The sequence below is a fragment of the Dendropsophus ebraccatus genome, chromosome 12, assembly GCF_027789765.1.
Source record: "Dendropsophus ebraccatus isolate aDenEbr1 chromosome 12, aDenEbr1.pat, whole genome shotgun sequence".
NCBI classification, from domain to species: domain Eukaryota; kingdom Metazoa; phylum Chordata; class Amphibia; order Anura; family Hylidae; genus Dendropsophus; species Dendropsophus ebraccatus.
The window spans coordinates 67,199,648-67,211,999 of NC_091465.1; the positions used below are offsets into that span (position 1 = coordinate 67,199,648).

At 43.0% G+C, this 12,352-nt stretch overlaps 2 protein-coding genes across 4 annotated transcripts in view; one reads left to right on the top strand and one right to left on the bottom strand.

Moving 5' to 3' along the window:
* Positions 1–12,089, bottom strand: part of LOC138770136 (cathepsin D-like) — a 55,245-nt gene extending 43,156 nt beyond the window's left edge. Inside the window, exon 1 of one of the 3 annotated variants that reach the window (XM_069949073.1) lies at positions 11,984–12,089. In XM_069949073.1, the coding sequence (XP_069805174.1) occupies positions 11,984–12,039 (56 nt within the window). In that variant the 5' untranslated portion in view covers positions 12,040–12,089. Of the gene's footprint in view, positions 1–5,102; positions 5,404–11,976 lie in introns of those variants that run through there. The other 2 variants (XM_069949074.1, XM_069949072.1) reach the window with 2 other exon arrangements.
* FUZ (fuzzy planar cell polarity protein) overlaps positions 11,996–12,352 on the top strand; it is a 73,379-nt gene continuing 73,022 nt past the window's right edge. The window contains exon 1 of the mRNA XM_069949070.1: positions 11,996–12,304. Within this exon, the coding sequence (XP_069805171.1) occupies positions 12,218–12,304 (87 nt within the window). The 5' untranslated portion in view covers positions 11,996–12,217. The remainder of the gene's footprint in view (positions 12,305–12,352) is intronic.

Consider the following 12,352-nt stretch of genomic DNA (forward strand, 5'->3'; position numbering starts at 1 on the left):
TATTTCCATTGACTTCTTTGGAAAATATTTGTAACCTGATCCCTCAGTTAGCTGACAATCTGTATGAGTTTCTACTAGAGATGATCGAATCTTGAGTGTGCGTTGTGCATTTGATTACCGATGGCTGAAGAAGTTGGATGCAGCCCTAGGGAGTCCTGAAAACATGGATATAATCATAGGCCCTAGACTGTATCCATGTTTTCCAGGACTCCTTAGGGCTGCATCCAACTTCCCCAGCCACCGGTAATGAAATGCAGAAAGTTCAGGTTTAGAAAAACCCAAGCGTGCCCAAAAATTGCTTATCTCCAATTTCTACCTGAGGATGATTTTACTACAGAATAGAGGGTGCAGGGGGCAAAGGAAGGAGTAGAGGTGCCTGATTTTCTATAAAAAGATAGATTACAAAATTGGTTACTCTTTAAAGGGGTTGTCCAGCGAAAATCTTTTTCTTTCAAATTAACTGGTGTCAGAAAGTTATATAGATTTGTAATTTACTTCTATTTAAAAATCTCCAGTCTTCCAGTACTTATCAGCTGCTGTATGTCCTGAATAAAAATGTTTCCAGTATGACAGAGTACTCTCTGCTGCCACCTCTGTCCATGTCAGGAACTGCCCACAGCAGAAAACATGTACTGCCCTGGACAGTTCCTGTCACAGACAGAGGTGGCAGTAGAGAGCACTGTGTCAGACTGGAAAAAAACAACATTTCCTGCAGGACATACAGCAGCCTATAAGTATGGGAAGACTTGAGATTTTCAAATAGAAGTAAATTACAAATCTATGCAACTTTCTGAAACCAGTTGATTTGAAAGAAAGCGATTTTCGCTGGATAACCCCTTTAACCATGCAGTGGATGTGTGCCGAGACACAGGAGTCCTGATACGCTGTCACTGTGGTTGATTTTATATGATATATATGGTGTTTGTTTTACACATCAAGTACATAAATATGTGGGTTGAGTTGTAGTGATGCAAATAGTATGTGTAATACTAACAGCTTTGGTTACTGTTTACACCTCTATTTCCCCTGCAGTTAACAAACCCACGCATGTGGTTATGCATTCACACATATTACATGCAGTCATGTATACCATACAGTATATTCATAGGTTATACTTTTATACTTTGTTTTATTTCCCCCAGTCAGAGACAATTCTGTGGTAATGAAATAGAATGTACTTTATTAACCCTGTAAAACTAAAACTAGATACGGAGCTTACAAATAGCAAGGAAAGGTTTCACATGGTATCAGATCTATGATGGTTGGTGGGGGGAAGGAGTTCCTGTACGGACTTCCTGTCCCATAATCTCATTTTGGTGGTAACCACATGAGTCTATATGAGTTCTGAAGATATATATATATATATATATATATATATATATATATATATATATATTTATTTAAAAAATATATTAGAAAATTACTTCTACTTAGAATTTCAAGTCTGACACAGTGCTCTCTGCTGCCATCTCTGTCCATGTCCCCGCAAAATCCCCATAGAAAACCTCTCCTGCTCTGGACAGTTCCTGTCATGGACATAAGGGGTAACAGAGGCCTAAATGAAACACGTGTGTCAGTTTTGAGGTAAAAAAATGAAGTCTCACATTCACTTTTACACACTCTCAGAGGGGGAGATTTATCAGACATGGTGTAAAGTGAAACTGTCTCAGTTTCCCTTAGCAACCAATCAGATTCCACCTTTCATTTCTCACAGACTCTTTGGAAAATGAGAGGTGGAATCTGATTGGTTGCTAGGGGCAACTGAGCCAGTTTCACTTTACACCATATTTGATAAATCTCCCCCTCTGAGCCTAAGTGTAGTATTTTCTTTTTCTTAAAACCAACTAGTGTCAGAAATATAGATTTGTAATTTTTTTCTAAATCTCAGGTCTTTCAGTAGTCATCAACTGCTGTATGTCCTGCAGGAAGTGATGTATTCTTTCCAGGTTGACGTAGTGGTCTCTGCTGCCATCTCTGTCATTGACAGGAACTTTCCAGAGCGGCAGCAAATCTCCATAGAAAACCTTTCCTGCTCTGAAAATGTCTCTGCTCTGAAAGCAGAGAGCACCGTGTCAGACAAGACAGAACACACCACTTCCTGCAGGACATACAGCAGCTGATAAGTACTGGACGACTTTTTCAATAGAAGTTATTTACACATCTTAAATTTTCTGACATCAGTTGACTCTTCTCCAGGGTACCCCTTCAATATGGTTATTTTAATGTAGCGATTAGCTGCACATATCCATATTATATAGAGTTTAGTGGCCCTGGGAGGTTACAGCATACAGTCTATGATCCATGAACAGTACTTAACGGATAGGCTACCAGTTTCCAAACAACAATATATTTATTCTACATTGCACATAAAAAAAATAAAAGGTAATTGATACATATTATAGAGCTGCACAGATATCACGATGAGAGGCCCAGGACTCAGAACATGAAGCTTCTATTGTCTTAAGACAAGAAACAAAGCCGTCTCTATACTATATATTACGGCATGTCTCGCCCTAGCAAAATAATACTCTGAATTCTTCTGACCACTGTCTTAGTAAGCACTGTATGTAATAGAGAGGGTAGAGAACTGGGTAATAACAGGACAAGGGAAGCTGCGGAGAAGCAATATAGCTTTCATACATGGCGTTTACCAATGGTTAATGTGCAAATAACTCACAAAAATAGTGACGTGTGAAAGTGGCCCTTGTACTTTATAGCCCTCAGACACTTATGTCCTATTATTATTGAGCTATTACATGTAAGGTATACTCATATGTATACGGATTGGCAAGTATGCCAACCTGAGGGCAGTGTGGGCAGCAATGTGGTATTTCTTATAAGTGCTGACGCAGAATACTTAAGTGTTAATGCACTTGTGGTCGGACACTTCAATACTATTAGAACGGTTGCAAAATCACAAGTATGTGCGATACAATTATGTGAATACTGGTCTGCAAACATGTTCATGGACACATCGGGAGCTTTGTGAGTTACCTTGTATATACACCGCACTATGTAGAATTTTCACAGATCTTAAGTTGCTTATATGATAGCCTAGAGCTGCATTCACAAGGCTGCAGGCTTCAGGACTAACAAAAGATGTTTTTCTGATCATAGCCATCTCTGCTGTAGGAAAAAGTAACTGTTTGTTGGCTGTGTAGAGGCTCGTCTAAGCTGCTAGAGGTAGGTGTTATGACAAAAATGTTGGTTTCTTCCAGGGACAACCAGCAGAATTGTGAATGCAGCGCTGGAGTATGATGCAAGCTTTAGGTTATGTTCAAACAACATAATTTATATGACAAGAACGGCCATTGTTTTCAATTAAAGTGGCTGTTCTTATTCTTCACACAATGTATTGAACAACGGCCATTGTTTACTGCAGCGGTGGAAATTACGGCCGTTGTGCAATGAATACAATGCAATCTTCATTGTAACATCGGCCTTTGCTAGCTTCGGGTTGCTAGCTGCGGGTATGTAACCCCATTGACCTTTACACTACGAGTAATTGCAGCAAATTGCGCTACAAACTCGCAGGGTGTGAAATCCGCTGCGGATCCGGTACGTGTGAAGTTACCCTTAAAGTAAATCTGTAACCTCCTGACTGCTTACAAACTGGTTGCACCAATGGATAGATATCAATGAAAGCATTTAGAACATACCTTTTTTACCTGTGTCTATATTTTAATTAACATAAAAAAACGTTTATTTGGGCTGTGCATGGTGTCAAAGAGGCGGAGCCTATTATTTCCTGGGCTCTACCACTTCTACAGCTCACTGTACTGTTTGCAGAGTGTATGTGGCACATTATGCAGGAGGCAGGCGTACAGCATGGTGAGGCGTAGCAGCCCTAGGGCCCAGGGAATAATAAGCTCCACCTCTTTGACACCTTGCACAGGTGCTTTTTTTTTGTGTCTGTCACATGACCAGCATAGCTTCCTATTAAATCACATAAAAAAGTATTTTCTTTTATAATAAAACAATATAGTACTTTGTTTGAGAGCCTAAACATATTATAAAAGTGCAGAACAGCGTCCCCGGGCCTGTCAATAACCTGTACAGTACACCATTCATTATTAATGGCGTGCGGCCTGCAGACACATATTCATAACCTGCTGCACGCTGACCTTCACACAGGCCCATTATTATTTAATGATACATAGCGGCAGCTAGTCAGAACACATTTACCTCGGTGAACCATCCTGTGCTGCCTGATAGGACAACAAAGGGTTAACTATAGAGATAGCCATCTGTACAGCCGAGCAGGGACGGAACGATTTTTCGATAAAATCCACCCAGATATAAGACGGTTCGAAATAAGCGCATGGCATTGTGGGAGAAAATGGTAACAGCCATATTCATAGCTGCTAGGCTTGTTTAGCCAACATCTATCTCTCTTGATAAGTCCATGTATATGCATGCTCGGCTCGGCTGAGCATCCATGCCTTCTCAGTGAGGAAATAGGAGAACACTGCTGCCAAACTACTCTGATATCTACTTGATAACACACAGATTGGGTAGCTGAAAGCCAACATGCCATATGCCATCGACCAATGATAGAGTTACCATATGGACATTATGGCACCATATGGCGGTATGTATAGTGTATTGTACAGGACCATAAGGACGCGGTGTGAGTAGTACAGGCTTATATGCATGAACCCTAAAACAACACCTATGTCACCAATCTAAGCACTAAAACAATGACAAGACTCTAAAGCAGGGGAAGGGAACCTTGGCTCTCCAGCTGTTGCAAAACTACAACTCCCATTATGCCTGGACAGCCAAAGCTAAAGCTAAAAATTTATCGACCGCCCTATTCAGTGTGGAGCTTGCAGAATCTGCTGTGTGTGAATTCACCCTGAGGGTACGTTCACACTTACCGGATCCGCAGCGTATTTTCTGCTGCGGATCCGCAGCAGATTTCATTTAAATAACTGAACACAGCATCAAATCTGCTGCGGATCCTGTAGGTGTGAATGCACCCTTTATAGTCCTTTTCCCGATATAAACTCATCCAATAGTTTTGGTCAGACATGGAAGGCTTACCTGCAGTCCCATGTAAACCCATAAAACAATGAGTTGGTTATATAACCATCCCTTACCGAATCATCGCCTCTGTGCTCCAGAGGAATAATAGGAGTAGGAGTAAGTGAGTCTTCATTGTGTCAGGGCGGTTGTGGTAGCTCGCCTCGTCTCCTCCGCTCAGCTAGCTTCCTCGTCTCCTCCGCTCAGCTAGCTTCCTCGTCCCCTCCGCTCAGCTAGCTTCCTCTTTGCTGGTATAACTTTTGACACTTTGTGAAGTGTTTGTAGAGTTTTTGCTGCATACCAGTGGGCAGTGGGAGTGGAAGCCGCTGGATGTCCCAGAATTGGTCCTCTCATGTGTCACTCGGATGATAATAGTTAGAGAAGTGCACATGACTAATCATGAGATGAGGCTGATGACGGTCAACAAGCTCAATAGCGGAAAGGGAAGTGGATCGCTTCTAATTAACCCTTGTTTACCACCCTACATAGAATTAGTTTCCTTTTTTTTATCTGCATAATGTTTCAGAATTGACAGGCAAAATGAGGGAGAGAAATCCCTTAAAGGGTTAGGGCCATAAAAAATTGACCAAAAAAAGCTTTCTTTCAAGTCAACTGGACCCAGCAAGTGCCGGAGATTTGTAATTTACTTCTGTTAAAAAATCTTCAATCTTCCAGTTCCTATCAGCTACTGCATGTCCTGCGGGAAGTGGTGTATTTTCTCTAGTCTGAAGAGCAGGAGAGTTTTTCTATAGGGATCTGCTACAGCTCTGGACAGTTCCTGACATGGACAGCAGAGAGCACTGTGTCAGACTGGAAAGAAAACACCACTTCCTGCAGGACATGCAGCAGCTGAAAAGTACTGTAAGACTGGAGATTTTTTAATAGAAGTAAAATACAAATCTCTTGCACTTGCTGGGATCGGTTGATTTGAAAGAAAAAAAATCCATTTAAAGTTGATGACTGGCTGTTGCATATCACAGTAAGGGTATATGCACACAGCAGCAACGGCCCCATTTGTCATAAGGGGGATTGCACAAATTCATTTCCTTTCAGCCACAGCTCAAGTTTAAAGATGCCAGGCCAGTTGACACAGAGTAAAAGAATCGGAATTCCACGATGGAACTCTCCGCCACGGAACCCTGCCAGCCTCTATGTCATACAGGTTGTCTATTGGAGGGCTCACGCACCACCGCTCTCCGCGCCTCTCTACTCTAAGAATTGACAAGTCAATTCTTTGAGTGGAGAGGCGCGGAGAGCGGTGGCGCGCAATCCCTCCCATAGACAACCTGTATGACACTGAGGCAGGTGGGATTCCGCGGCGGAAAGTTCCATCGTGGAATTCCGCTTCTTTTACTCCGTGTGAACTGGCCCCAAGGTAGGAATCACACATGAAGTTTTCTGATGCAGTCTCTGACACTGTCAGCTCTTCTTGGATAATGTCAGACTGGGTGAGGATTTCCAGCAAGAATAACTACTTAGTACTACAAATCCCAGGTTTGCAGATAGCTATGTCTACTTATTTCCACTATGTCCACTATGTATTTGCAATCAATCAAAAATAAATATATAGGTCTTGATGAAAAATGTCCTACCATTCTGCTGCTGTGCAGACCAAAATGTCTCCATGGCAACAGACTACAAACGCTGTGTAGTCTGACTCTGCAGTCCATCAGTCCTCTATTATCCCTATTATACTGTTAATATAGAAGTTTTACTTTTTAAAAATAATTTATTAATACTGAGTCATCATAAACACGTGTATAAAAATTTTTAAAATAATAATAATTATTTTTATTATATAAAAATAAATATACATACAGGGTAAGAGAAGCACACAGTTAGTTACATTCACTGTACACAGGGCCATATTAACAGCTGCTGCTGCCCTAGGCACTAATCCTGAAGATGCCCCATCTTCACTCACCAATTAGCATCATGATTTTCTAGTTTCTGAACATCATATTGATTTCTGATCAGTCTTAGGCCGTGTTCCCACATTTATTGCACATCACCACATGCAGCCGAAAAACTAGTCCCTCATGCGGTAACAAATAGGCGTATGGTCAATAACCCTGGTAACAGCACATGACTAATGAGGAAGAAATGGGAGCCTGGTTTCAGCCACATGCAATTCTCTACATGGAGAAACATTGTCTGAATCACGTTTTTCATGTTTTTTAACTGTTTAAACATAAACAAATTTCCACATTGAATCAATGATTAGAGCCGTCTGCATATTGTCTGAGGGAATTCTCACCACAGGATTGGTAGATTGGTAAATAATAGCTCCAGGCGTCACATTTACCACCGCCACACCAGACCAGACCTGCGACTGGATAGCACTGCCATACCAGACCTGACCAATACCACCATACTGTGACTGGATAACACCGCAACACCAGACCTGACCAATACTGCCATACTGTGACTGGATAACACTGCCACACCAGACCTGACCAATACCGCCATACTGTGACTGGATAGCACCGCCATACCAGACCTGACCAATACCGCCATACTGTGACTCAATAACACTGCCACACCAGACCTGACCAATACCGCCATACTGTGACTGGATAACGCCGCCATACCAGGCCTACCCAATACCGCCATGTTGTGACTGGATAACACCGCCATACCAGACCTGACCAATAGCGCCATACTGTGACTGGATAACACCACCATACCAGACCTGACTCGATAACACTGCCACACCAGACCTGACCAATATCGCCATACTGTGACTGGATAACACTGCCACACCAGACCTGACCAATACCCCCGTACTGTGACTGGATAACACTGCCATACCAGACCTGACCAATACCACCGTACTGTGACTGGATAACACCGCCATACCAGACCTGACCAATACCACCATGCCCCCACCACCAGGTTTACTGGTAAGTCTGAACGGGAGGTGGGAGACTAAAAAAAAAAGTTGTTTTCTGCTTCTTGGTGCTGCCCCCCTGCAAGGTGCTGCCCTAGGCACCAGACCCCAGCGCCTAGTGGTAAATACGGCCTTGACTGTACCCGGAATGACAGATTTTTCTACACCAGACCACATGCTAACTTTCCTGCATCCAAGTCTATATGACTGAAGGTTCAGACTACAGAATGTTTGTTGTCTGTTACCATGGAGATTAAGTCGGCCTAGGTGCTGTAGGGAAAAACAAAAGGACTTTTTAGATCAAGCCTATTTGCAAAGATGCTTCCCTTTTTATTTTGGGCTGGGATCATTCATATTATTCTGGTCAGTATGTCAGCCAAAACTAGAGGGTCAACTCACCCCCAGTGGGAAGAAACTCCAGCCCCTCCATGACGTGACTCCATTAGAATCAATGGAACCCTTTCATAGAGGGGCTAGGGTTTCCTCCCACTAAGGGTGGGTCGGCCGCCTCCAGTGCTTCAGCCTGGGCCTGGTGGTACAGTCACTTAAGAAAAAGTGTTGCGAAGGCGATCACATTGTTTACTGCTCCTACACTAAGATTGTCTTCTAGGTAAATGGACTCTGCTTTCTTAGTATTAGTGGAACAAGCATATCTCTCCAGCTATGGCTCCAGCACCAAAACCCCACACAGTACCCTGTGTAACGGTATAAGATTCAACACCCCAGATCCAAATAAGTATAATAGAAGAGAAAAGCTATTAACGGCAATTACATGGGACTTTGTCAGTGCCAGCTCTGATTCGCAGGTCAGTCTGTTTCATTTTTGATAACATTACATTTGCTGCCTGTTCTGGAAATGAATTGTTTAGCTCAGTCTTTTGTTCTCTCTATTCACTTGATCAGACAACCAATTAATAATTGTGTTCTGATAGAGTTTCTGCAGAAAAGCTAATGGAGTCATCTTACTGCACAGGCGGCAATTAAGATTACTAATCTGGGGCCTTTTCACATTTCTCTTTTCTTACAAGTGACGGAGACTTGACACCCGGAGCTGCCACAAATATATACCGTATACTGATACAGGAACACGGAGGGGTTATGGAAAACCTCGGTTGGTACTGGTGTAGTGTGACACTAAGGCTGGGTTTTGCAATCTGTTTTTTTCATCCTTTTCTTTGCAAAAGACAGACGAAAAAAACATGCATTCGTGTGCATCGGTTTTAATCTGTTTTTCTATTGACTTCCATTAAATAAAAAATCAGTTTCGGATCAGTTTTTTTAACGTACACAAAAATGTAGTCGACCAAATTTTTGTGTCAGTTAAAAAAAAAGGATCTATTTTGATTTGGGTTTTTTTCTGTTTTTTTTTAATGGAAGTCAATGGAAAGGTGGATCAAAACGGACGCACACAAATGCATCAGGTTTTTTTTTTTTGCAAAAAATGGATGAAAAAAAGCGAATTGCAAAAGTGTAGTGTGAACTCAGCCTAAGGTGTGTGATGATTCCCTATGAATCTAATGTGTATGGGAATTACATGCAGGGATTAGATTGTAAGCTCTTTGCCAGCACCGTCTACTGTGTGTTACGGCCGACAGTCTCCTGCAATGCTCAGGATTACAAATAAGGCTGGATTCACATTACGTTTTTTTTTAAATCCGTTTTTACAAAAAATAGATGGAAAAACGGATGTATTTGTGTGCATCCATTTTGACCCGTTTTCCCATTGACTTCCATTATAAAAAAAGATTGAAACACGTCAGTTTTTTTTAACGTACACAAAAACATGGTTGAGCACATTTTTGTGTACACTGAAAAAAAAAAAAGTCAATGGAAAAACGGATCAAAATGGATGCACACAAATACATACGTTATTTCATCACTTTTTTGGAAAAAATGTAGTGTGAACCCAGCTTAATTCTTTCAGATGCTGCAGTCAACAATGCAATTACAAAGAGGGGTCTCCCTTTGGTATCCCTCCAATGCCATTGTGAGGTGCCAATAAAGTTCCATGACAGCAGGGGTCATAATGAGGGCACCTAGGTTTGCCAGCTTTAGATTCCTATTAGGCTTAGGCTGGCTATACACATTGCTCTAAAGAGGTATTTCCAGTTTTACAAGATTTTTGATATTTGGCTGGGACTGTGAAATAAAAAAAATAAAATAAAAAAGGCATACTCACCTACCCTGGTCCCCACAGCTCCCAGTACCTTTCAGTCTAAGCTGGTCACCATTGGTCTCAGCAGGACTTATTCTTCAGTCAATCATTGACCACAGCAGCGTCCCACCTAAGGGTGGGTTCACATTGAGGAATTCTTGCGGATAAACTCTGCGGAATCCCGCCGGCTCTACGCGCTCATGGACGCGCGCCCTTCCGACGGCTCCATAGACACTATTCTATGGGCCGGCTGATTCCGCATTCCGCCGAAAGAATTGACATGTCACTTCTTTCGGCGGAATGCGGAATCAGCCGGCCCATAGAATGGTGTCTATGGAGCCGGCAGAATTCCGATGAGTTTATCAGCGAGAATTCCTCAATGTGAACCCACCCTTAGTTAGTGATTGGCTGAGTAGGGCAGCCATCAGAAATCAGGAAGTAGCCAAGAGTACCAGGGACAGGTGTAGGTAAGTAGGGGTAGGTGAGTATATACTGAACTTTAAAAATGTGTAAGTATCATGCTCACACCTCACACACCAGACCATGATCAGACTCACAACCGTAACATGGGCACACAAATGCATCACACTTGTGTGAGATCAGCGTAAGCCAGAATAGAAAACTACTATGAAAAACAGTTTCTGGAATTAATGATTCATTCATGTGAATGCCTCTGTATAATACTACCTTGGCTTTCCAGGTATGTCCACCTGAAAGGCCAAAAGTTCCCCATCCCTGGTCTGGAGCAACGTCCTTTGACTTCTATGTAGTGTGACTGTCATTGTCAGTGATTCCCATTAACTTGTATGGAGTGTGACTGAGCACAGGGGTGTCAAATCTCAGGCCCCTGCAGCTGTTACAAAACTACAATCCCCATCATGCCTGGACAGCCAAAGCTAAAACTATTGCAAAAGATGGATGGCCTGAGTTTGACATCCCTGGTCTGGAGCAACGCCCATTGACTTGTTTGGAGTCAGTGTGACTTTCTAGAGTAACGACGGCTATTGACTTGTATGGAGTGTGACTATTCTTATTCCCATTGACTTGTATGGAGTGTGACTATTCTTATTCCCATTGACTTGTATGGAGTGTGACTATTCTTATTCCCATTGACTTGTATGGAGTGTGACTATTGTTATTCCCATTGACTTGTATGGAGTGTGACTATTCTGATTCCCATTGACTTGTATGGAGTGTGACTATTCTTATTCCCATTGACTTGTATGGAGTGTGACCATTCTGATTCCCATTGACTTGTATGGAGTGTGACCATTCTGATTCCCATTGACTTGTATGGAGTGTGACTATTCTTATTCCCATTGACTTGTATGGAGTGTGACTATTCTGATTCCCATTGACTTGTATGGAGTGTGACCATTCTGATTCCCATTGACTTGTATGGAGTGTGACTATTCTGATTCCCATTGACTTGTATGGAGTGTGACTATTCTGATTCCCATTGACTTGTATGGAGTGTGACCATCATGTGCGATTCCTAGGCATGGATCCCCCTTCATGGCGCCCATGTGCCATATCTTTACAGGGGTGTTCTGATGTACGTCCTCTTACTCTCGCCTTACTCACACCTCCCTTACGTTTTTTGGTAGGTGGTGTTGGTAAGGTTGTCATCACCGTGGTCACCTGACCTGTCTTCACTATGAAGGTCACTACAGTATATGTAATCTGCATCATTGTTACTATCTTGCAGAATGTCCCCCAGCGGGACCCCTGTTATATCCCGGTTATTTAGTGTAATAGTAGTCACTCTCTCCCCCCCGATCCCCTTCCTATCTATGGCCGCGCGGTTCTGCTGCATTCCCCCCACTGCTCCCATACGCAGCCCATTGCAGAGCTCTAGCACAAATGACGCCGGCTATGATTGACAGCGCGACTCTCCGGACCGTACCACTTACTGCACCACACAGGGGGAGCCGCCTCCGCAGTGGCCTCTAGCGGCCCATCCCCGCATCGTCCTTATACTACGGCTTCAACGTCATTCCGTGACCCTCTTTTCCCCGCCCCGTCCGGTAACCAGGCAACGGCTTCTTGTTGCTGGCTTTTCTTCCCGGCATGCGTTTGGAAAGCAAGATGGCGGCTGCCAGCTGTGATGCTGTGGAGAAGAGATGTAAAAATGAATCGTGAACGAGATGGAGGAGACTTCTGTGTTTCTGCTGTGCCTGACGGCCAGCAGTGGTGTGCCCCTGTACTGCAGGAGCAAGGGCAGCAGCCGGCAGGTAACAATGGCGGATGGGGAGCCAGGATCTGGGAGGAGATGCAGGTTC